At 41.9% G+C, this 23,806-nt stretch overlaps 1 protein-coding gene across 2 annotated transcripts in view; it reads left to right on the top strand.

The window, feature by feature from the left end:
* Positions 1-23,806, top strand: part of LOC121572036 (transient receptor potential cation channel subfamily M member 4) — a 103,805-nt gene that overhangs the window by 72,289 nt on the left and 7,710 nt on the right. The window contains exons 22-25 of one of the 2 annotated variants that reach the window (XM_041883902.2): positions 6,582-6,747; positions 7,156-7,337; positions 15,991-16,123; positions 20,196-20,268. In XM_041883902.2, coding sequence (XP_041739836.1) covers positions 6,582-6,747; positions 7,156-7,337; positions 15,991-16,123; positions 20,196-20,268 — 554 coding nt within the window. Of the gene's footprint in view, positions 1-6,581; positions 6,748-7,155; positions 7,338-15,990; positions 16,124-20,195; positions 20,269-23,806 lie in introns of those variants that run through there. The other variant, XM_041883907.1, reaches the window with a different exon arrangement.

Here is a 23,806-nt window from a genome sequence, read left to right on the forward strand (position 1 = left end):
TTTTTCAGGAGCCGCCACTGGTACCAGCATTTAGTAAATAATTGCACTTGAAAGTTATTTGGTATGAATATGGAACAACAATTTGAAGACAACGATACAGCAAAACATAGAGAGACAGACATGAAAGAAAAAATAGACATTAAATACATAAAAAAGATAAAACACAAAAAAAAAAAAAAGGAAAAATATCTGTTTTGATCCAGTTGTTATAGGTCAGCTAGCACAGTTATTATTAACATCCGAGATGTCGTATATGCACATACCAGGCTTCTTACATCACCAATATATAAATATACATCACTCTGGAACTGCAGGGAAATGTATTCTTTTAACATAAGAAAAGAAGGGAGCCCACTTTGCATAGAATTTGTCTACAGACCCATTGAGTGTCTGTTTTATTTTCTCCAACTTTATGCAATTCAAAATAGATTTAATCCAAAGAGCATGAGAAGGGGCTGCAGAGGATTTCCATCTAAGTAAAATTAATTGTCTCGCTAACAACGTGATAAAGGCAATTACATCCTTATTCATTTTGGTCAATTGTATTGTGGGTAAGGAAACTCCAAATAATGCAATGAGAGGGTCTGGCTCGATCTGTGTGCCGCTTAATTCTGAGAGTGTGTTAAAGATGTCTTTCCAGAAACCAACAAGAGATGGGCAGCACCAAAACATGTGCACATGATTAGCAGGGGACTGGTTACATCGAACACAATTAGGGTTCACATCCTTGTAAATTTTTTATAGTCTTGCTTTGGTCCAGTGGGCCCTATGAATGAGTTTGCATTGGATGAGGCCGTGTCGAGCGCAAATAGAAGAGCTATGTACCCTTTTGAGTGCCCCTTCCCATAGTTCATCAGATATTTCCTCACCCAGTTCCTCCTCCCAAGAGGATTTGATATTGTTTAATGAGATGGCTTGTAGTGAGCAAATTTGACTATAGATTATTGACAATGTGCCTTTCTGATTAGGAAGTGGGGTGAGAAATGTGTCGAACTGTGTTCCACCAGAAAGGTTGGGGAATCCTGGATCTATGCTGCGGACATAACTCCGGACTTGTAAGAACCTAAAAAAATGATGTCTGGGGAGGCCAAATTTAGCTGATAATTGTTGAAACGTACTAAATGTATTGTTAGTATACAGATCTCTGAATCTTTTAATACCGAGATTAGACCATGTTGAGAAAGCACCATCAATCATAGATGGGGGAAAAGCTGGGTTTGAGGCTACCGGAGCCAAGGAAGAGGTTGTTTGAAACCCAAAGTGGCGTCTAAATTGATTCCAGATCTTCAATGTTGTTTTGACACATATATTATTGGTGAAGGAGGAGTAAGGGCCTGTAATAGAGGAGTGAGCGAGGGAAGACAATGATGCCGGTGTAGACGAGGCAGCCTCCATCTCCAGCCAAGTTGGGGGTGGGAATATCACTCTGCTCTGCAACCAGTACTGAATGATCCTAAGGTTAGCGGCCCAATAATAGAATCTGAAATCTGGTAGAGCTAGACCGCCGTCTGGTTTGGGCCTCTGCAAGAGCTGTTTTCGCATCCTAGGAGGCTTTTTGTCCCATATAAAGGGTAGAATTAGGCCGTCGATCTTTTTGAAAAATGTATTGGGTAGAAATATTGGAAGGCACTGATAGAGGTATAAGAATTTAGGGAGAGTATTCATTTTAATAGAGTTAATTCTAGCAACTAAGGAGAGGTGTAGCAAAGACCACCGTTCCAAATCGTCCTTAGTACGGGTTAAGAGAGGAGTAAAGTTGGCTTGAAAAAGGTTTTCAAACCTAATTGTGACATGTACCCCGAGATAAATAAAACTACTGTGAGCTATTTTAAATGGCAAGTTATGTAAAGGGGATTTTTTTGCAGCCATGTTAAGTGGCATCAATTCACTTTTACTGAGATTTAGTTTATACCCTGATAAGTGACCGAAGGATGCGAAAGTGGCAAGGGCAGCAGGGACAGAGACAGAAAGATTGGATGTGTATATTAATAAATCATCTGCATATAAAGACAGTTTGTGTTCGTGCCCGTATCTGACTATGCCTTTGATGAGGGGGTTGGAGCGAAGTGCTATTGCAAGTGGCTCTATGGCGAGGGCAAACAGTAAGGGACTTAAAGGGCAACCCTGACGTGTCGATCTTTGCAAAGGGAAGCGATCTGATTGAGTGTTATTAGTCCTGACAGAGGCTTGGGGGATGAGTACAGAAGTTTTATCCAGGTCATGAATTTGGAGCCAAAGCCAAATTTATTTAGAGTGTAAAAAGGTATTTCCATTCCACCCGATCAAACGCTTTCTCCGCGTCCAGGGATATAATGGCTTCAGAGGTATTGTCGATAGAAGGATTGTATATAATATTAAATAATCTTCGGAGATTGAAGAATGAATGTCTATTTTTTATAAATCCTGTTTGATCCGGAGAGATAATTGATGGGAGGACTGTTTCTAGCCGCGTTGCCAGAATTTTGGCTAGAATTTTATAGTCCACATTTAGCAAGCTAATTGGACGGTATGATGCACAGTCAAGAGGGTCTTTGTTTTTTTAAAGAATAACACAAATGGTTGCTTGAGTGAGAGTATGTGGGAGAGCACCATTTACAAATGCATCATTGTACATTTCAATTAGAATAGGGGCTATTTTGGTGATAGACTTTTTATAAAACTCTGTCGGGTAGCCATCAGGCCCTGGGCTTCTCCCAGATTGAAGGGATTTGACAGCGTTAGACAGTTCTTCAACAGTGATCGGCTGCTCTAATTTTTTAACCAAATCCCGGCCGACCGAAGGCACAGAAAGTGAGTGGAAGAAATCATCCAATTCCAGTGTATCCGCTTTACTTTCAGAGGTATATAGAGACTGGTAAAATCTCTTGAACTCCTCATTGATCCCCCAGGATCTAATGATATCCCAGATGATGTACGAATTTTTGTAATCTGAGATGATGATGATAGTTGACGTAACTTGTGAGCTAATAATTTACTGGCTTTATCTCCTTGTTCATAGTAAGTGCTCCTAGACTTGACAAGCATTTCAGTAACCTGGTCTGTTAATAGTGTGTCAAATTCTGCTTGCAGAGTTAAACGTTCCTTATAAATATCCGGGGATGGTGAAACGGCATAAATGTCATCTAATTGGGCAATACAGCGTGTTAACATAGATAACCTATTCCTTTTCAATTTGTTCTCATGTGCGGTGTAGGAGATAATTTCACCTCTGATATAAGCTTTCAAAGTTTCCCAGAGAGTAGACGCAGAGATGTTTGGGGTTCTATTTGTAATCATGAAAAAGTCGATTTGACTCAAAACAAAATTGACAAAGTGTTCATTACTGAGCAGTTGAGTTTTTAGTCGCCAAGGCGGTCGCTGATTGTCAACATTTTGAAAAGCTACTTCCATAGTAACAGGGGCGTGGTCAGATACAACAATTGGGTTATATGAACATGAAGATATGGAGTGGAGGAGCCGGTCATCAACAAGGAAGTAGTCTATGCGCGTAAAAGTGTGGTGAACCGATGAGAAAAAAGAGTATGCTTTCCCAGCTGGATTAACCATTCTCCAAGGATCTGAGATTGCGAATTCAGACATAAAGGTTCGAACAACTCTAGCTGAGGTTGATAAGGTGGTAGGTTTAGTGGAGGATCGATCCAATTGTGGGTCTAACCAACAGTTAAAGTCACCTCCTAAAATCAACATATGGGTGGACATATCTGGGAGTGTAGAGAAAACCGATTTGAAAAAATCACCATTGTCCCAATTAGGAGCATAGATATTAACAAGAAGAACCTTTGTATTGAGCAGCCTACCACTGACAATTATATATCTACCATGGGGATCTGCGATCACCTTAGAACATGTAAAAGGTACCGATCTGTGAAGTAAAATAGCCACCCCTCTCGCCTTACTCTGAAATGAGGAATGGAACACCTGACCCACCCATCTGCACCTAAGACTTGAGTGTTGTGATACCTTCAGATGAGTTTCTTGGAGAAAGATGATGTGAGCTTTCAAATGATGAAGATGGTGTAGCACCTTACTACGTTTAACTGGGTTATTTATGCCCCTGCAGTTCCAAGTAAGAAAATTAAAGCCATTCCCTCCAGCAGTATGGGCTACACTAGGCTGAGTCATATCTTAAGAGAGAGAGAGGATGTGTAAAGGACAAGGTACAATGTAAACTGAAGATCTTAGTTGAACCTAAAAGCGCAAATGTAAAAAACAAAAACAAGCGAAGAGGCACAAAAAACATATACAAACTATATACAAATAGAGAGTGAACAAACCCTTCCCTCACACCCGCCCTTGCCGAAGCATCTCCCCAAATGAGATGCTTCAAAACCCTAAATACAAAGAAAGTTTAGAGCTAAGCATGATAACTCTTACTCTGTGCTACCTAAGATTAGTGACCATTTAACTAGAGTAAGCCAAACATGGATAGAATGGTCCCCAACAGAGTCTAAGGAAAACTATCCTCGATTAAGAGAAGTTTAACCTCGACGCAGATGGTAAATGATCAAACTGAAACAGCCATGCAGACCCCCAGATATTGGCATTAGAGGCGGCAAACCTGGGCTGGAAATAAAGAGATAAAAAAGAGAATGACATTCATATGTCGATGAACCCAGCAAAGATGGCTTCGTTAGTCACCCATTCGGCCTGCTAACTAGCCTGCTAGGAAGACCAGCTAGCCAACCATTTGTTACACACCATGCGGTACAACAGCCGCTTTCACGTTCTTGTTGATGAAATCTGCCGCTATAGCCGGGTCCTCGAATCTGTGCATGGAGCCGTCCGGTAAAGTCAGTCTCAAAACCGCAGGGTAGATGAGGCCGAACTTCACGCCCGGGCAGGCGTGTAGTTGGCGTTTCACAGCTCCAAAGCTAGCCCGCCTCTTAGCCACAGCTGTTGTGTAGTCCGCAAATATCGAGACTCTTTTACCCTTATGTAGAAGAGGGGATGCTTCTCCCGATCTTCTCAGTATGTCGTTGCGGACGTGAAAGAAATGCACCCTGATGACAAATGGTCGTGGGGGTTCTCCATCCCTGGGTCGGCTACGCAGAGTGCGGTGAGCCCGGTCTAGCAATGGCTTCTCCTCTAGCCCGAGCAGCTCCTGAAGTAGCTGGGCCATGTACTCCGTGGGCCTTGGGCCCTCCACTCCCTCCGGTATTCCCAGTAGACGAATGTTGTTCCTCCGCATTCTACTTTCCATATCTTCGCATCTATTATCGAGGAATGCCACCCTAGTTGTCAATGAGCCGACGTTAGCCTCTAGCTCGCTAATGCGAGTGCTGTGGTCTGTAGCACCTCGCTCCAAATCCGATAAAGTCACCCCATGTGCGTCGAGCTTATTCTGTATACTCTCGATAGATTTTTTAAGCTCGTCTTTGATCGTTGATATCTCTGACCTGAGATTGGTAGAGAGACAGTCAATTTTTCCGAAAATGTCGGTTTTGAGGGTGCCTATCACGGATTGCAGCATCTCCACAGTCAGTGTTTCCGTGGGGCCGGCATTGGCAGCGTTCGGTGGCGGGGGTGAGTCGGGAGAAGTTGCAGGCTTGTTGCGGCCTGCTCTTGCAGACTCTGTTTTTGGCCGGGTTGATGTCATTACGAATTTAAATTTATTAAACTTGAGCTGAGTTGTTTATGGGTCTCTTCAGACGCCTGGGCAAACAGAAATGTATGCAATTTTGCAAAGTTAAATATATAAATTTGGTCACTAACTCAGGAGCGATAGGGAGACGCGTGCTACATCCTTGGCTTCCAACAGCGCCCACCTCGTATCGTGAGATTTTGAGTGAAAACCTCCTTCCATCAGCAAGGGCATTGAAGATGAAACGTGGCTGGGTCTTTCAGCATGACAATGATCCCAAACACACCGCCCGGGCAACGAAGGAGTGGCTTCGTAAGAAGCATTTCAAGGTCCTGGAGTGGCCTAGCCAGTCTCCAGATCTCAACCCCATAGAAAATCTTTGGAGGGAGTTGAAAGTCTGTGTTGCCCAGCGACAGCCCCAAAACATCACTGCTCTAGAGGAGATCTGCATGGAGGAATGGGCCAAAATACCAGCAACAGTGTGTGAAAACCTTGTGAAGACTTACAGAAAACGTTTGACCTGTGTCATTGCCAACAAAGAGTATATAACAAAGTATTGAAAAACTTTTGTTATTGACCAAATACTTATTTTCCATCATAATTTGCAAATAAGTTCATTAAAAATCCTACAATGTGATTTTCTCATTTTGTCTGTCATAGTTGACGTGTACCTATGATGAAAATTACAGACCTCTCTCATCTTTTTAAGTGGGAGAACTTGCACAATTGGTGGCTGACTAAATAATTTTTCTCCCCACTGTATGTGATGCTTTCCAACTCAAAGCTGCCAAACTTTTCAATAAGATCAGTATAAGATAAGAGTGGAAAACTCTGTAAACCTCTGTCCCTCTTGTCCTCCGTATTGTTTGTATCTGTCTGTCTGTCTCTCTCTCTCTCTCTTTCTCTCTCTCTCTCTCTCTCTCTCTCTCTCTCGCTCTCTCTCGCTCTCCCTCTCTGTCTGTCTGTCTGTCTGCATGCCCGTCTGTCTGTCTGTCTGTAGTGGGGAAGGAGTGGGACATGGAATGCACTGACAATGTGACGCTGATCGAGGGAGGCGCGGAGCCCTGCAGGAGCCAGTATGCTAACTGGCTAGTGATCATATTACTGGTCATCTACCTACTGGTCACCAACATCCTGCTCATCAACCTACTCATCGCCATGTTCAGGTAAAGGATGGACACTCTCTTTTCCCCTTTTCTCTATCTTTCTGTCTGTCTGTCTTTCTTTCTTTCTTCTCTCCTTTCTTTCTTTCTTCTCTCCTTTCTTTCTCTCTCTCTCTCTCTCTCTCTCTCTCTCTCTCTCTCTCTCTCTCTCTCTCTCTCTCTCTCTCTCTCTCTCTCTCTCTCTCTCTCTCTCTCTCTCTCTCTCTCTCTCTCTCTCTCTCTCTCTCTCTCTCTCTCCTTCCCTCTCACCTCCCTGAATCTTCAGTCTCTTATAAAATCTAGTCTGTCAACATAATTTTTACTGAAATTTTTACTATCATTTTCAGCTAAATACAATGCCTCGTCTTGTGTCCATTGTGGACCACATTATGTTAATTATGAATCCTTTCTCTTCTTCCCCTCTCCACACAGTTACACATTCTCTAAGGTGCAGGTCCAGAGTGACACCTACTGGAAGTTCCAGCGCTACAACCTGATTGTGGAGTACCACTCCCGGCCCTCCCTTGCTCCCCCTTTCATTTTCCTCTCCCACTTTCACCTCTTCATCAAGAGATACATCCGCAAGGTACCCTCGGTCAAGATCCTCCATTTTGGTGAGAATTCAACCCAGGTATTAATTGAAAAGGAATTTTAATATCCTGACTATCACTATAGGATCTCAATTGCTTAAAGGTGAAATTAGCAGTTGCTACATCAATTTTTGGACTTATACATTTATGATATGTACCCATTGAATCTTGAAGAATATAACTTATAAATGCCTCATGAGCTTGGTTTAACAGTCAGAACCAAAAATATGTTTGTTTTACTTCAATGTTTATAAACAAAGTAAATGTAAACAAACACTGTATAGCTTCAAAACATGGTTAACACGATACTTTTGATATCATGGATGGTCAGTTCTTGAATCCTTAGCTCTGTCTATGAATTTGAGAATGATTACATTTCTCCAGCCCCATCCTTCAGCTTTTTACCGAAACAGTGGTGGGGCAAACGCTTTGTTATTGTTTAGACTTCTGATTGACCCTTTAAAAATATGTCCCCTCTCCTAAAGTTTTTTTTTTTTTTTCTTCACCTTTATTTAACCAGGTAAGCCAGTTGAGAACAAGTTCTCATTTACAACTGCGACTTGGCCAAGATAAAGCAAAGCAGTGCGATAAAAACAACAACACAGAGTTACATATGGGGTAAACAAAACATAAAGTCAAAAATACAACATAAAATATATATACAGTGTGTGCGAAGTAGTAAATTATGGAGGTAAGGCAATAAATAGGCCATAGTGCAAAATAGTTACAATTTCGTATTAAAACTGGAATGATAGATGTGAAAAAGATGATGTGCAAATAGAGATACTGGGGTGCAAATTAGCAAAATAAAAAACAATATGGGGATGAGGTAGTTGGATGGGCTGTGTGCAGGTGCAGTGATCGGTAAGCTGCTCTGACAACTGATGCTTAAAGTTAGTGAGGGAGATAAGAGTCTCCAGCTTCAGAGATTTTTGCAGTTCGTTCCAGTCATTGGCAGCAGAGAACTGGAAGGAATGGCGGCCAAAGGAGGTGTTGGCTTTGGGGATGACCAGTGAGATATACCTGCTGGAGCGCAGACTACGGGTGGGTGTTGCTATGGTGACCAGTGAGCTAAGATAAGACGGGGATTTGCCTAGCAGTGATTTATAAATGACCTGGAGCCAGTGGGTTTGGCAATGAATATGTAGTGAGGGCCAGCCAACAAGAGCGTACAGGTCACAATGGTGTGTAGTATATGGGGCTTTGGAGACAAAACGGATGGCACTGTGATAGACTACATCCAATTTGCTGAGTAGAGTGTTGGAGGCTATTTTGTAAATGACATCGCCGAAGTCAAAGATCGGTAGGATAGTCAGTTTTACGAGGGCATGTTTGGCAGCATGAGTGAAGGAGGCTTTGTTGCGAAATAGGAAGCTGATTCTAGATTTAACTTTTGATTGGAGATGCTTAATGTGAGTCTGGAAGGAGAGTTTACAGACTAACCAGACGCCTAGGTATTTGTAGTTGTCCACATACTCTAGGTCAGACGTGGGGTGGGCGGGTGCAAGCAGCGTTCGGATGAAGAGCATGCATTTAGTTTTACTAGTGTTTAAGAGCAGTTGGAGGCTACGGAAGGAGTGTTGTATGGCGTTGAAGCTCGTTTGGAGGTTTGTTAACACAGTGTCCAATGAAGGGCCAGATGTATACAAAATGGTGTCGTCCGCATAGAGGTGGATCCGAGCGTCACCAGTAGCAAGAGCGACATCATTGATATACACAGAGAATAGAGTCGGCCCGAGAATTGAACCCTGTGGCACCCCCATAGAGACTGCCAGGGGTCCAGACAACAGGCCCTCCGATTTGACACATTGAACTCTATCTGATAAGTAGTTGGTGGACCAGGCGAGGCAGTCATTTGAGAAACCAAGGCTATTTAGTCTGCCAATAAGCCTTGGCCAGGTCGATGAAGACGGCTGCGCAGTACTGTCTTTTATTGATCGCGGTTATAATATCGTTTAGGACCTTGAGCGTGGCTGAGGTGCACCCATGACTCGGAAACCGGATTGCATAGCGGAGAAGGTACGGTGGGATTCGAAATGGTCAGTGATCTGTTTGTTAACTTGCCTTTCAAAAACTTTCGAAAGGCAGGGCAGGATGGATATAGGTCTGTAACAGTTTGGATCTAGAGTGTCACCCCCTTTGACCGTGGCAGACGTTACGAAAGAGAGGTTGAACAGGCTAGTAATAGGGGTTGCAACAATTTTGGTGGCTAATTTTAGAAAGAAAGGGTCCAGATTGTCTAGCCCAGCTGATTTGTAGGGGTCCAGATTTTTCAGCTCTTTCAGAACATCAGCTGTCTGAATTTGTGTGAAGGAGAAGCGGGGGGCATGGGCAAATTGCAGCGGAGGGTGCAGAGCTGGTGGCCAGGGTAGTGGTAGCCAGGTGGAAAGCATGGCCAGCCGTAGCAAAATGCTTGTTGAAATTCTCGATTATTGTAGATTTATCGGTGGTGACAGTGTTTCCTAGCCTCAGTGCAGTGGGCAGTTGGGAGGAGGTGCTCTTATTCTCCATGGACTTTACAGTGTCCCACAACTTTTTGGAGTTAGTGCTACAGGATGCAAATTTCTGTTTGAAAAAGCTAACCTTTGCTTTCCTAACTGATTGTGTATATTGGTTCCTGACTTCCCTGAAAAGTTGCATATCGCGGGGGCTGTTCGATGCTAATGCAGTACGCCACAGGATGTTTTTGTGCTGGTCAAGGGCAGTCAAGTCTGAGGAGAACCAGGGGCTATATCTTTTCTTAGTTCTGCCAAGGCACAACACACTGTGTGACCTCAGGCCCCGTGTCTGTGCCTATGTTTGTGTTGCTTCACAGTCCCCGCTGTTCCATAAGATGTCGTTTTTATCTCTTTTTTAAATCAAATTTTACTGCTTCCATCAGTTACTTGATGTGGAATAGATTTCCCTGTAGTCATGCCTCTATGTAGTACTGTGCGCCTCCCATAGTATTTTCTGGATTTGGGGTATGCATGAGTGTCCGAACTGTGCGCCATTAGTTCAAACAGACAGCTCGGTGTATTCAACATGTGAATACCTCTGATAAATACAAGTAGTGATGAAGTCAATCTCTCCTCCACTTTGAGCCAGGAGAGATTGACATGCATATTATTAATGTTAGCTCTCTATGTATATCCAAGGGCCAGCCGTGCTGCCCTCTTCTGAGCCAATTGGATTTTCCTAAGTCCCTTTTTATGGCACCTGACCACACGACTGAACAGTAGTCCAGGTGTGACAAAACTAGGGCCTGTAGGACCTGCCTTGTTGATAGTGCTATTAAGAAGGTAGAGGAGTGCTTTATTATGGACAGACTTCTCCCCATCCTAGCTACTGTTGTATACATTTGTTTTGACCATGACAGTTTACAATCCAGGGTTACTCCAAGCAGTTTAGTCACCTCAACTTGCTCAATTTCCACATTATTTATTACAAGATTTAGTTGAGGTTTGGGGTTTAGTAAATGATTTGTCCAAAATGCAATGCTTTTAATTTTTGAAATATTTAGGACTAACTTATTCCTTGCCACCCACTCTGAAATTAACTGCAGCTCTTTGTTAAGTGTTGCAGTCATTTCAGTCGTTGTAGTAGCTGACGTGTATAGTGTTGAGTCATCCACATACATAGACACACTGCCACATACATAGACACACTGGCTTTACTCAAAGCCAGTGGCATGTTGTTAGTAAAGATTTTAAAAAGTAAGGGGCCTAGACAGCTGCCCTGGGGAATTCCTGTTTCTACCTGGATTATGTTGGAGAGGCTTCCATTAAATGACACCCTCTGTGTTCTGTTAGACAGGTAACTCTTTATCCACAATATAGTCGGGGGTGTAAAGCAATAACTCATACGTTTTTCCAGCAGCTGACTATGATCGATAATGTCAAAAGCCGCACTGAAGTCTAACAAAACAGCCCCCATGATATTTTTATCATCAATTTTTCACAGCAAATCATCAGTCATTTGTGTAAGTGCAGTGCTTGTTGAATGTCCTTTCCTATAAGTGTGCTTGAAGTCTGTTTACTGTAAAATAGCATTGTATCTGGTCAAACACCATTTTCCCCAATAGTTTACAAAGGTTTGGTAACAGGCTGATTGGTAGGCTATTTGAGCCAGTAAAGGGGGCTTTACTATTCTTAGGTAGCATAATGACTTTTGCTTCCCTCCAGGCCTGGAGGTACACACTTACAGTAGGCTTAAACTGAAAATATGGCAAATAGGAGTGGCAATATCGTCCGCTATTATCCTCTGTAAATTTCCATCCAAGTTGTCAGACCCCGGTGGCTTGTCATTGTTGATAGACAACAATAATATTTTCACCTCTTCCACACTCAGTTTATGGAATTCAAAATGACAATGCTTGTCTTTCATAATTTGGTCAGATATACTTGGATGTGTAGTGTCAGTGTTTGTTGCTGACATGCCTATGTTTGCTAATCTTGTCAATGAAAAAATCATTAAAGTAGTTGGCAATATCAGTCGGTTTTGTGATGAATGAGCCTATCTGATTCAATGAACGATGGAGCTGAGTTTGCCTTTTTTCCCAAAATTTCATTTAGGTGCTCCAAAGCTTTTTACTATACTTGTTTATGTCATTTATCTTTGTTTCATCTTATTTTTATTCAGTTTAGTCACATGATTTCTCAATTTGCAATATGTTTGCCAGTCGGTTGTGCAGCCAGACTTATTTGCCATTAGTTTTGCCTCATCCCTCTCAACCATACCATTTTTCAATTCCTCATCAATCCACTGGGATTGAACAGTTTTTACAGTCATTTTCTTAATGGGTGCATGCTTATTAGTAACTGGAATAAGCAATTTCATAAATGTGTCAAGTGCAGCGTCTGTTTGCTCCTCATTACACACCACCGACCAACACAAATTATTTACATCAACAACATAGGAATCACTAAAAAACGTATTGTATGACCTCTTATACACTAAATTAGGCCCAGCCTTTGGAACTTTGCTTTTCCTAGATATGGCTACTATATTGTGATCACTATATGCGATGGATCTGGATACTGCTTTCAAGCTAATTTCTGCAGCATTAGCAAAGATATGATCAATACATGTTGATGATTTCATTCCTGTGCTGTTTGTAACTACCCTGGTAGGTTAACTGATAACCTGAACCAGGTTGCAGGCACTGGTTACAGTTTAAAGCTTTTTCTTGAGTGGGCAGCTTGATCAAAGCCAGTCAATATTTAAATCACCCATAAAATATACCTCTCTGTTGATATCAGAGAGGTAGCTCAGTTGGTAGAGCATGGCGTTTGCAATGCTAGGGTTGTGGGTTCGTTTCCCACGGGGGGCCAGGGGGCCAGTATGAAAAAAATAATTATGCACTCACTTAACTGTAAGTCGCTCTGGGTAAGAGCGTCTGCTAAATGACTAAAATGTAAAATCACATACATTATCAAGCATTTCACACATGTTATCCAGATACTGACTGTTAGCACTTGGTGGTCTATAGTAGCTTCCCAAAAGAATGGGCTTTAGGTGAGGCAGATGAACCTGTAGCCATATTACTTCAACAGTATTTAGGCAAAGACTAGGAGTTTGCATATACCAGTAATTTCCTTTCAAATCTGTGAAGGTAAGTGATCAAGCACACACTTCAGGAGGCCATATCTTCTGATGAGAGGCCATGTCAGTGGCATATCTATCCATTCCAGTCAGGAGATGGTAGAGTACAGTCCTACGACACTGGACAACATAAGGTGCATAGAGGAACCTTTTTCACACTATGTGCATGACAACAATCCTGTCCCCAAGTGTAGGGCTGACGTATCACAGAACTCAGCTGAAATGACAGAAAGTGAGACTGAGGTTGAAGAGCATAATTTCCCAGCTCTCAAGGACAAAGACGGAGTGAATGAAACATTGGAGTTGGTACCTGGTGAGCCAAAGTCTACAACAATGACTTCTCATTCCAAGAAGAAGAAGAGGAAAAATGCTAAAAATTAATCTGGGATAGTGGCTACTGAGACCAGTGACAATCATAACCTAATAGAAAACTTTGAGGATAATAAGGGACACCGAAGGTGTTGCAACTCTCTGTGGAATACAAAAGAAGGCAGCCAAACATCAATGCTGGGCTTCCTTCGAAAAATCCGGAATCAACAAACACCCAAGCGGCCCAAGGTCCCCATCAGAGTCTGGAGTTAGGTCACATGCAGGATGTAATTGGAGAAGTGGAGAAAAGGCCCCCTAATTAGCCATCCAGACCAAAATCATTGATGAATGATTTAAATAATCTATATTTGTGTAGCCTATATCATCTGGTTCAGAGAAGGACATTCTGTGTATGTCAACATAACTTCTGTCACTAACATGGCTTTTCAAGAGAATGAGCAATCTGCAGATAATCTATTTTCAATGCAACCTGAAAAATCACAAAAAACATCCTGAATTAAAGGTTAATGGGATTCTAATTGAAGACTCCAATTTCATATCCACCACCTTTAACAAAAAAAATTTGATGAGTCTGTCCGGGAACTGGCTCAATGACCACAGTTCTCACTCCCATGGATAATAATAAACCAATATTTAGAATTCCTGAAATCTCAGCGTCAGCAGTGGACAGTATTATTAGCTTCTTCAGGAGCTCTAGAACAAAATATGTGTTTGGTCTAGACACTGTATTCCTGAAGAGACACAAATATTCTCTGATTAACTAGATGTACAATAGTGGCAATCTGTCCATCAAATATGGGATTTTCCCCAATGCTTGGAAGTATGCTGCAGTGATACCTGTTTTAAAATCTGGTGACCCAACACTGGTGGAAAATTACCGACCTATAAGCATTCTTCCAGTCTTATCAAAGGTAGCTGAAAGATGGGTGGCTGATCATCTGGGTGATCACCCCAATCATTCTACCGAAACAGCCAATTGCTATTTTCTGGAGTGCATTAAATCTAAACTGATAATAATATAATATAATATGCCATTTAGCAGACGCTTTTATCCAAACGACTTACAGTCATGCGTGCATAATATTTTTTTTTTTTGTGTATGGTAAACTGATATAGGTGGTGAAGTCGGCGCAGTCTTGTTGGATCTTAAAAAAGCCTTTGAAACTGTGAATCATGTCCTCCTATCCAAACTATCCTCCCTTAATGTGTCCACTGAAGCCATTAGTTGGATGTATTCCTATCTGAGAAACAGAAGTCAAAAGGGTTCGTCTGGGGGACACTCAGTCGGACTCTTTTTACTATAACATTGGGGTCCCACAAGGGTCAATATTAGGCCCCCTTCTGTTTACCATCTATATAAATGATCTCCCACTTGCTTGCCCACAAGTTAACATGCCAATGTATGCAGACGATACGTATGTACACAAACAGACAAGTTGTTAACAAGTTAACTGAAGCTATGATACACGTTTCTAAATGGATTACTGATTCTTGTTTGCATTTAAATATCGACAAGACTGTTTGTATGTACTTCTCAAACAAATCCATTGATTCTTCCCAACGAGCTGTTCTTGTTAATGGGGAGAATCTGAAAGTTGTGTCTAACTTCAGGTATCTCAGCGTCATTTTGGACTCCAACTTGAAATTTAAGAAACATGTGAAGAAGGTGGTAAACACGGTAAAGTTTGGATTATCCAAATTTAGGTTTATAAGACCTTACCTTCCTCTGGAGGCTGCCAAACTATATATGCATGCTATGATCTTCTCACATCTGAGATATTCACAAGCAGGAGCTACTATTCTGAAACCAATTGAATCACTCTACAAACAAACACTTAAGATTTTTGATAACAAACCAAACAGTTACCACCATTGTCACATCAATCACAAACATTATTTATTCAGTCTGGATAGCTTTAAGCAGTATATAGATGCAAGCCTTGTCTTTAAGATCATGCATGGTCTTGCCCCTCCACCGTTATGCCGACATATCATGCTCAAGGAAAGCACCTGCAGGATAACAAGGGCAGTAACTAGAGGGGATTGCGTTGTCCCTTTTCGACACAGAAAATTATCTGTTAGAGCTACAATATAGTAGAATGTAATGCCCATGGACTTGAAAAGCTGCACTGATTATTGTACTTTTACATTTAAATTGAAAACATGGCTCAAATCTATCCAAACCTGTGCACATTAGTTATCTGTGGTTCCTCATACTGTATGTAAGACGACAGTGTTTTCATTACGAAGAAGTTGTTGTTGTTGTTAGAATTATATATTATTGGATGTAATGTATTTGTATTTTGTATTGTTTTAGTGTGTATATGTATTGTGGCTGTGTAATTGCCTTTACCTGCCCTGGGACTACAGGTGCAAATTAGCTTTTGGCTAACCCCTGCACATTTACATGGATGTTGCATTATTGTAATATTAATGCTGATTAATGTGCATTGTCCCCTATAAATAAATACATAAATAAATAAATAAAAAAGGAGAGATTATTGGGCAACAACCTATGTGTCTGACAGAGAGTTTAACATGCTAACTACTGGTTTCCTACCACAGGAGGTTGGTGGCACCTTAAATGGGGAGGACGGGCTCGTGGTAATGGCTGGAGCGGAATAAGTAGAATGGTATCAAATACATCCCTTTCATTTGCTCCGTTCCAGTCATTATTATGAGCCATTCTCCACTCAGCAACCTCCTGTGTTTCCTACCTCACGCTAAGCATCAGCACGACTAACACATTTTCCACCTCTGTTAGTATTGGAGCTGAAGGGGAAAGCAGCTAACAGGCTAATGACATGGGAGGCCATTCAGAAGGAGAACTTCCTGACAGCCCAGAGCAAGATCCAGAGAGGGAGTGACTCTGAGAGGCTCAAACGGATGTCAGTCAAGTGAGTCAACCTTTACACCCACCCTCCAGTTTGGATCCATCTCTCTTTCAGCATTTTTCTCTACCAATTTAACTACAGCCTTTTCTAGATATTGTGGATATTTATGGATATTATGAATATATTTATATTTACATGTTACATGTACAGTAGTCTACATATAAATGTATTGTATACAGTACCAGTCAAAATTTGGTACACTCCTACTCATTTTTCTTTATTTTTACTATTTTCTATATTGTAGAATAATAGTGAAGACATGAAAACTATGAAATAACACATATGGAATCATGTAGTAACCAAAAAATATTATTCAAAGTAGCCACCCTTTGCCTTGATGACAGCTCTTGGCATTCTCTCAACTCATGAGGTAGTCACCTGGAATGCTTTTCCAACAGTCTTGAAGGAGTTCCCACATATGCTGAGCACTTGTTGGCTGCTTTTGCTTCACTCTGCGGTCCAACTCATCCCTAACCATCTCAATTGGGTTGAGGTCGAGTGATTGTGGAGGCCAGGTCATCTAATGCAGCACTCCATCACTCTCCTTCTTGGTAAAATAGCCCTTACACAGCCTGGAGGTGTGCTTTGGGTCATTGTCCTGTTGAAAAACAAATGATAGTCCCACTAAGCGCAAACCAGATGGGATGGCGTATCGCTGCAGAATGCTGTGGTAGCCATGCTGGTTAAGTGTGCCTTCAATTATAAATGAATCACAGACAGTGTCACCAGCAAAGCACCCCCACACCATCACACCTCCTAATCCATGCTTCACGGTGGGAACCACACATGTGGCGATCATCCGTTCACCTACTCTGCGTCTCACAAAGACACGGCGGTTGGAACCAAAAATCTCAAATTTGGACTCATCAGACCAAAGGACAGATTTCCAGGATAGGTATAATATTGGATTTATAGTCCAATATGTACAGTGCCCTCCACAATTATTGGCACCCCTGTTTAAGATGTGGTCGAGGACTTCCAAAAATTCTCCTTTTTTTTTTAAACATCATAGAACCCAAATGCAAAAAAATAGAAAAATCCAACCTTTTATTTAAGTACATTACTTTGGTGTAAAAAAAAAAAATCACACATTTAGAAAAAAAAAAACTTGAAATCATGTGTCCCACAATTATTGGCACCCCTGATGTTAATACTTTGTACAACCCCCTTTTGCCAACAAGACAGCACTTAATCTCCTCCTATAACATTTCACAAGATTGGAGAACACAGAGAGAGGGATCTTTGACCATTCTTCTTTGCACAATCTTTCTAGATCATCCAGTGCACTCTCCTCTTTAGCTCGCCCCACAGGTTTTCGATTGGGTTGATGGCCATGGGAGGACCTTGAGTTTGTGACTGCTGAACCATTTATGTGTAGATTTTGCCACATGTTTTGGATCATTATCCTGCTGAAAGACCCAATGACGACCCATCTTCAGCTTTCTGGCAGAGGCCATCAGGTGTTTATTTAAAATGTCCTGGTAGTTCAAAGCGTTCATAATGCCATGCACCCTAACAAGGTTCCCAGGGCCTTTGGAAGAGAAACAGGCCCACAGCATCACAGATCCTCCACCATACTTCACGGTGGGCATGAGGTGCTTTTCGGCATACTCATCTTTTGTTTTACACCAGACCCACTTAGAGTGTTTGTTGCCAAAAAGCTCAATCTTAGTCTCATCTGACCAAAGCACACGATCCCAGTTGAAGTCCCAGTGCCGCTTAGCAAACTCCAGACGTTTACGTTTGTGAGTGTTAATGAGAAAAGGCTTTTTCCTTGCATGCCTCCCAAACAGCTTGTTGGCATGTAGATAGCGTCTGATGGTTGTTTTGGAGACTTTGTGACCCCAATATGCCACTCTTTGATGCAATTCTGTGACAGTGAGCTTAGGACTTTTTTTTACTTCTCTTACCATCCTCCTCACTGTGCGTTGTGGCAAGATAAACTTGGGACCTCTTCCAGCCTTGTTTGTCACTGTTTCAGTTGTTTTAAACTTCTTAATGATTCCTCTGACTGTAGATACGGGCAAGTTAAGGCGAGTGGCTATTTTCTTGTAGCCATTGCCTGACTTATGAAGGTCGACACAAATCTGCCTTACTTGAATGGTGTGTTCTCTTGTCTTTGCCATGTTGACAAATGGGTAAGAGAATTAGGCCTCTGTGTCACGTCATATTTATACCCCAGGGAAACAGGAAGTCATGAATTACTAATTAAAAGTTCCTAGATACCCTGACCAACTTTAGCAACTACAGAAAAATATATTTAAAAAAATCAATTAAAATTTTCAGCGGAATTGTTAGGGGTGCCAATAATTGTGGGACACATGATTTCAAGTTTTTTTTTCTAAATGTGTGATTTTTTTTTTACCACCAAAGTAATGTACTTAAATAAAAGGTTGGATTTTTCTCTTTTTTTGCATTTGGGTTCTATGTTGTTTAAAAAAAAAGAAGCATTTTTGGAAGTCCTCGACCACATCTTAAACAGGGGTGCCAATAATAGTGGAGGGCACTGTACATGTGTTTTGGGGAAGAAGGGATTGGGGGCAAATGTTTTAAATTGTGCAGTATTTAGCAATCATAATAAAAGTCTGGTAGCAGCAGTTGTGATGTGTGTGTAGCATGAATGTGTGTGTGTGTGAATGCATGTGTGCTAAGGTGCAGAGAATCAGAGCAGGTGATCAGTCCAGTTCAAGTGTTTAGCGGTCTGATGGCTTGTAGATTGGCGTACCAGGCCGTGATGCAACCGGTCAGGACGCTCTCGATGGTGCCGCTGTAGTATTCGGAGAGGACCCGGGGTGGCATGCCACATTTCTTCAGCCGCCACAACAGTGGTGGTGGTGTTGGTCCGTGTCAAGTCCTAGGGGATATGGAGGCCGAGGAATTTAAAACTGCTGACTATCTCTACTGCAGTCCCGTTGATGTGAATCGGGGCATGTTCCCTCCTCTGCGTCTTGAAGTCAACAATCAACTCCTTTGTTTTGCTGATGGTGATGGAGAGGTTGTTGTCCTGGTACCACAATGCCAATTATTTTACCTCCTCCCTATAGACTGACTCATCGTTGCTGGTTAACCATGGTGTCATCAGCAAACTTGATGATGGAGTTGTGGGTGAACAGGGAGTACAGCAGATGGTTGAGGACACACCCCTTGAGGGCCCCTGTGTTAACAGTCAGTGTGGAGGAGGTGTTGTTGCCAATCCTCTTAGGCTGTGGTCTGCCTGTCAGGAAGTCCAGGATCCAGTTGCAGAGGGTGGTGTCCAGACCCAGGGCTCTGAGCTTGGTGTCGAGCTTGGAGGGAAAAATAGTGTTGACTGCTGAACAGCATTCTCACATAGGTGTTCCTCATGTCCAGATGTGTTATGGGCATGTGAATAGCGATGGAAATGGCATCTTCCGTGGGGTAGGTAATTTGGAGTGGGTCCAGTGTGCCTGGCATGCTGAGGTACAGATGTTACATTTACATTTTAGTCATTTAGCAGACACTCTTATCCAGAGCAATTTACAGTTTTTCATACTGGTCCCCCGTGGGAATCAAACCCACAACCCTGGCGTTGCAAGCACCATGCTCTACCAACTGAGCTACACAGGACTATGATGTAGGATCTTAATTTAAGATGTAGGATCTTAATTTAAGGCAGTTTGCTACAGAAGGAAAATTATCCTGCAGCAACAGGAAATGTGAGTTATTATGTGGATTATAATTAATGGACATTTTTGTAGTGGTACATTTTTCGTTAGGACAAATCACATTTCTACGTGGAAATTACAAACTTTAGAAGCCTTTTTAAACCTCAAATACACTACAAGTTTGCAGCGACAAAAGTGATCAAATTAAGATCCTACATCTGTATTGAAAGGTATTGAAAACAGGGATTCCAATAATTTTGACACCTATCTTTTTGAGCAAAACAAATTATTACTTGTTAAACAAAATCTCTTTCTCTGAGCAATTGTATTAGTGTAAATGTTTTGCATACAATATAGTTCTGTATTTGTATTCTTTATTTTATACAGTATTTTTTGCTTATCTTTATCAAGGGTGCAAATCATTTTGGACCTATGTGTTTGCTGTGTGACAGGGTGGACAGTGTGCTGAAACAGATGGCTGAGACAAGGGATCATGATCGCAGACTGAGGGCTCTGGAATCGGAGGTCAGGCTTACAGTGTGTTCCAACATTCTGTGTATGTGTGTGTATGTGTGATTTAGATTAGCTGTCTCAGTATGTGTGTGCTTGATTGTTTCCACCAGCAGACAAAGAGAGAGTAAGGGCAGGGTTGCTCCAGCTTTTTTAGCTTGTGATTGTTGCTTGTGATGCCAATTGAGCCATTTATTTATATGAAATGGAAGTGTGTGTGTGTTTCAAGTTTCAAGTTTTATTAGTTGAATGTACAGGATACACATGGTACACTGTCCAACGAAATGCTTACTTGCAGGTTCCTTCCCGACAATGCAAGTAAATAGCTCAGTATATATTTTTTTGTACGCAAGTATAATACAGGAAGGCACAATTTATAGAACAATATTTACACATGTATCAGGGAAGGGGGGATTGTGTGTGTGTGTGAGTGTGTGTGTGTGTGTGTCACTTCACTTATCCCCGTCACGCCGGCTGGCGCATAGGGCAGAAACAACGGCACTCCATTTCTGTCTGTCTCTGGCCATCTTCTCCACCGTGCCCCTGCTCTGCTGATGTTGGAGCTTGGTCTCCATTGTTCTACGCCACGTTGTCTTGGGCCTCCCCCTCTTACGTCTGCCCTCTGAAGTTCAATAGACAGCTATTCTTGGGATAGAGTCTGTACTCTTTATCAGGACGTGTCCAATCCAGCTCCAGCAGCGTATCGAGTATGGCATCGATGGCTTCCTGCTTCGTTTGTCTAAGGAGGTTGATCTTTAATATTGTGTTTGGCCAGAAGATGTGTATGATTCTCCAGAGACAAGTTGTGTGGAAGGTACAGTGGCTTGCGAAAGTAATCACCCCCTTTGGCATTTTCCTATTTTGTTGCCTTACAACCTGGAAATAAAATGGATTTTATGGGGGTTTGTATCATTTGTTTTACACAACATGGCTACCACTTTGAAGATGCAAAATATGTTTTATTGTGAAACAACAATAACAACAACAATAAGACAAAAAACCGGAAAACTTGAGCGTGCATAACTATTCACTTCCCCAAAGTCAATACTTTGTAGAGCCACCTTTTGTAGCAATTACAGCTGCAAGTCTCTTGGGGTATGGTTCTATAAGCTTGGCACATCTAGCCACTGGGATTTTTGCCCATTCTTCAAGGCAAAACTGCTCCACTTCCTTCAAGTTGGATGGGTTCCGCTGGTGTACAGCAATCTTTAAGTCATACCACAGATTCTCAATTAGATTGAGGTCTGGGCTTTGACTAGGCCATTCCAAGACATTTAAATGTTTCCCCTTTAAACTACTTGAGTGTTGCTTTAGCAGTATGCTTAGGTTCATTGTCCTGCTGGAAGGTGAACCTCCGTCCCAGTCTCAAATCTCTGGAAGACTGAAACAGGTTTCCCTCAAGAATTTCCCTGTATTTAGCGCCATCCATCATTCCTTCAATTCTGACCAGTTTCCCAGTCCCTGCCAATGAAAAACATCCCCACAGCATGATGCTGCCACCACCATGCTTCACTGTGGGGATGGTGTTCTAGGGGTGATGAGAAGTGTTGGGTTTGCGCCAGACATAGTGTTTTCCTTGATGGCCAAAAAGCTCAATTTTAGTCTAATCTGACCAGAGTACCTTCTTCCATATGTTTGGGGAGTCTCCCACATGGCTTTTGGCGAACACCAAACGTGTTTGCTTATTTTTTTCTTTAAGCAATGGCTTTTTTCTGGCCACTCTTATGTAAAGCCCAGCTCTGTGGAGTGTATGCAAATGTATGCACTCACTAACTGTTAGTTGCTCTGGATAAGAGCGTCTGCTAAATGACTAAAATGTAAAGTGTAAATGTACGGCTTGAAGTGGTCCTATGGACAGATACTTCAATCTCTGTTGTGGAGCTTTGCGACTACTTCAGGGTTATCTTTGGTCTCTTTGTTGCCTTTCTGATTAATGCCCTCCTTGCCTGGTCCGTGAGTTTTGGTGGGCGGCCCTCTCTTGGCAGGTTTGTTGTGGTGCCATATTCTTTCCATTTTTTTATAATGGATTTAATGGTGCTCTGTGGGATGTTCAAAGTTTCAGATATTTCTTTATAACCTAACACTGATCTGTACTTCTCCAAACTTTGTCCCTGACCTGTTTGGAGAGCTCCTTGGTCTTCATGGTGCCACTTGCTTGGTGGTGCCCCTTGCTTAGTGGCGTTGCAGATGCTGGGGCCTTTCAGAACAGGTGTATATATACTGAGATCATGTGACAGATCATGTGATACTTAGATTGCACACAGGTGGACTTTATTTAACTAAAAATGTGACTTCTGAAGGTAATTGGTTGCACCAGATCTTATTTATGGGCTTCATAGCAAAGGCGGTGAATACATATGCACGCACCACTTTTCCGTTATTTATTTGTTCTAATTTTTTGAAACAAGTTATTTTTTTCATTTCACTTCACCAATTTGGACAACTTTGTGTATGTCCATTACATGAAATCCAAATAAAAATCCATTTAAATTACAGGTTGTAATGCAACAAAATAGGAAAAAATAACAAGTTCATCTGGACACTTTCATTATGCTCCACACCCTAAGAAGGCCTCTGTAAAACGGAGGTACTCCCTCCCTAGAAATCTGGCTACTATCAACCAAAAATAAAGCCTTCTTTAAACCTAATCCCCCAACCTGCTGTAATACAAGACCTGCCACCCCTCTCCAAACCACAATTTCCAGTCCATAAAGCAACCTTTGAATAAACTGAAACCGGAAAGCAGCAGCCCTACTAGCAAGATGTACAAGCCCTTGTCCCCCCTCCTCTTTTGACAAATACAAAAGACTTTGTGGAACCCAATGATATTTATCCCAAAATATATCTACAATAATCACCTGTAGCTTAGCCAGAAGGCCAGATGGTGGCTCTAAAACTGACAACCGATGCCACAGTGCAGAGGCAATCACATTGTGAACCACCTCCAGTGCTGGTTATTGTGGAACCAGAGCTAGTCCACCTGGCTTTACTCGCTCCCAGGTAACCTGTGCCAGCTTTCCAGACTCAAACATTTTTAGAACATTCCATAAGCCAAATTGCAGTTTTGGTGTTCAGTGCTCCCATCTTCACGTCACCAGTTTCCCGTAGGCTTTGTCATGACTCTCCCTTGGTGAGGATCAAAGGTGCCAGATCAGCTTGGCAAATGGCTGACAGATAGCCAGACCCCCCCCCCACAGGAGAGGAGAAGGGGGAGTTGGGATGGTTTTATGACTTAACAGCCGGTCATAAATAGTTTGCAGAAAAGGACTCCTTTTGGTCTCTAGTATGGGAAAAAATAAATCTCTTTGTTACAGAGAGACTCTTGACGCCTAAAAACTCTAACGTCAAAAGATTGGACATTGGAACATTATTCCTGACCTCCAAATGTTTGGAATGGTCAGTGGGGATCTAAAGAATAATCATGTCATATTGTTTATTATTTTGTTATGTCATTAATGATGGTATCAAGAAATAACTGTAACTTGGAAAGTGTACATATTCTATCTATCAAGTTTACATCTAAATGTTGTATAAAATATATGATTAAGTATGA

This window comes from Coregonus clupeaformis, chromosome 1 (genome assembly GCF_020615455.1).
Source record: "Coregonus clupeaformis isolate EN_2021a chromosome 1, ASM2061545v1, whole genome shotgun sequence".
NCBI classification, from domain to species: Eukaryota; Metazoa; Chordata; class Actinopteri; order Salmoniformes; family Salmonidae; genus Coregonus; species Coregonus clupeaformis.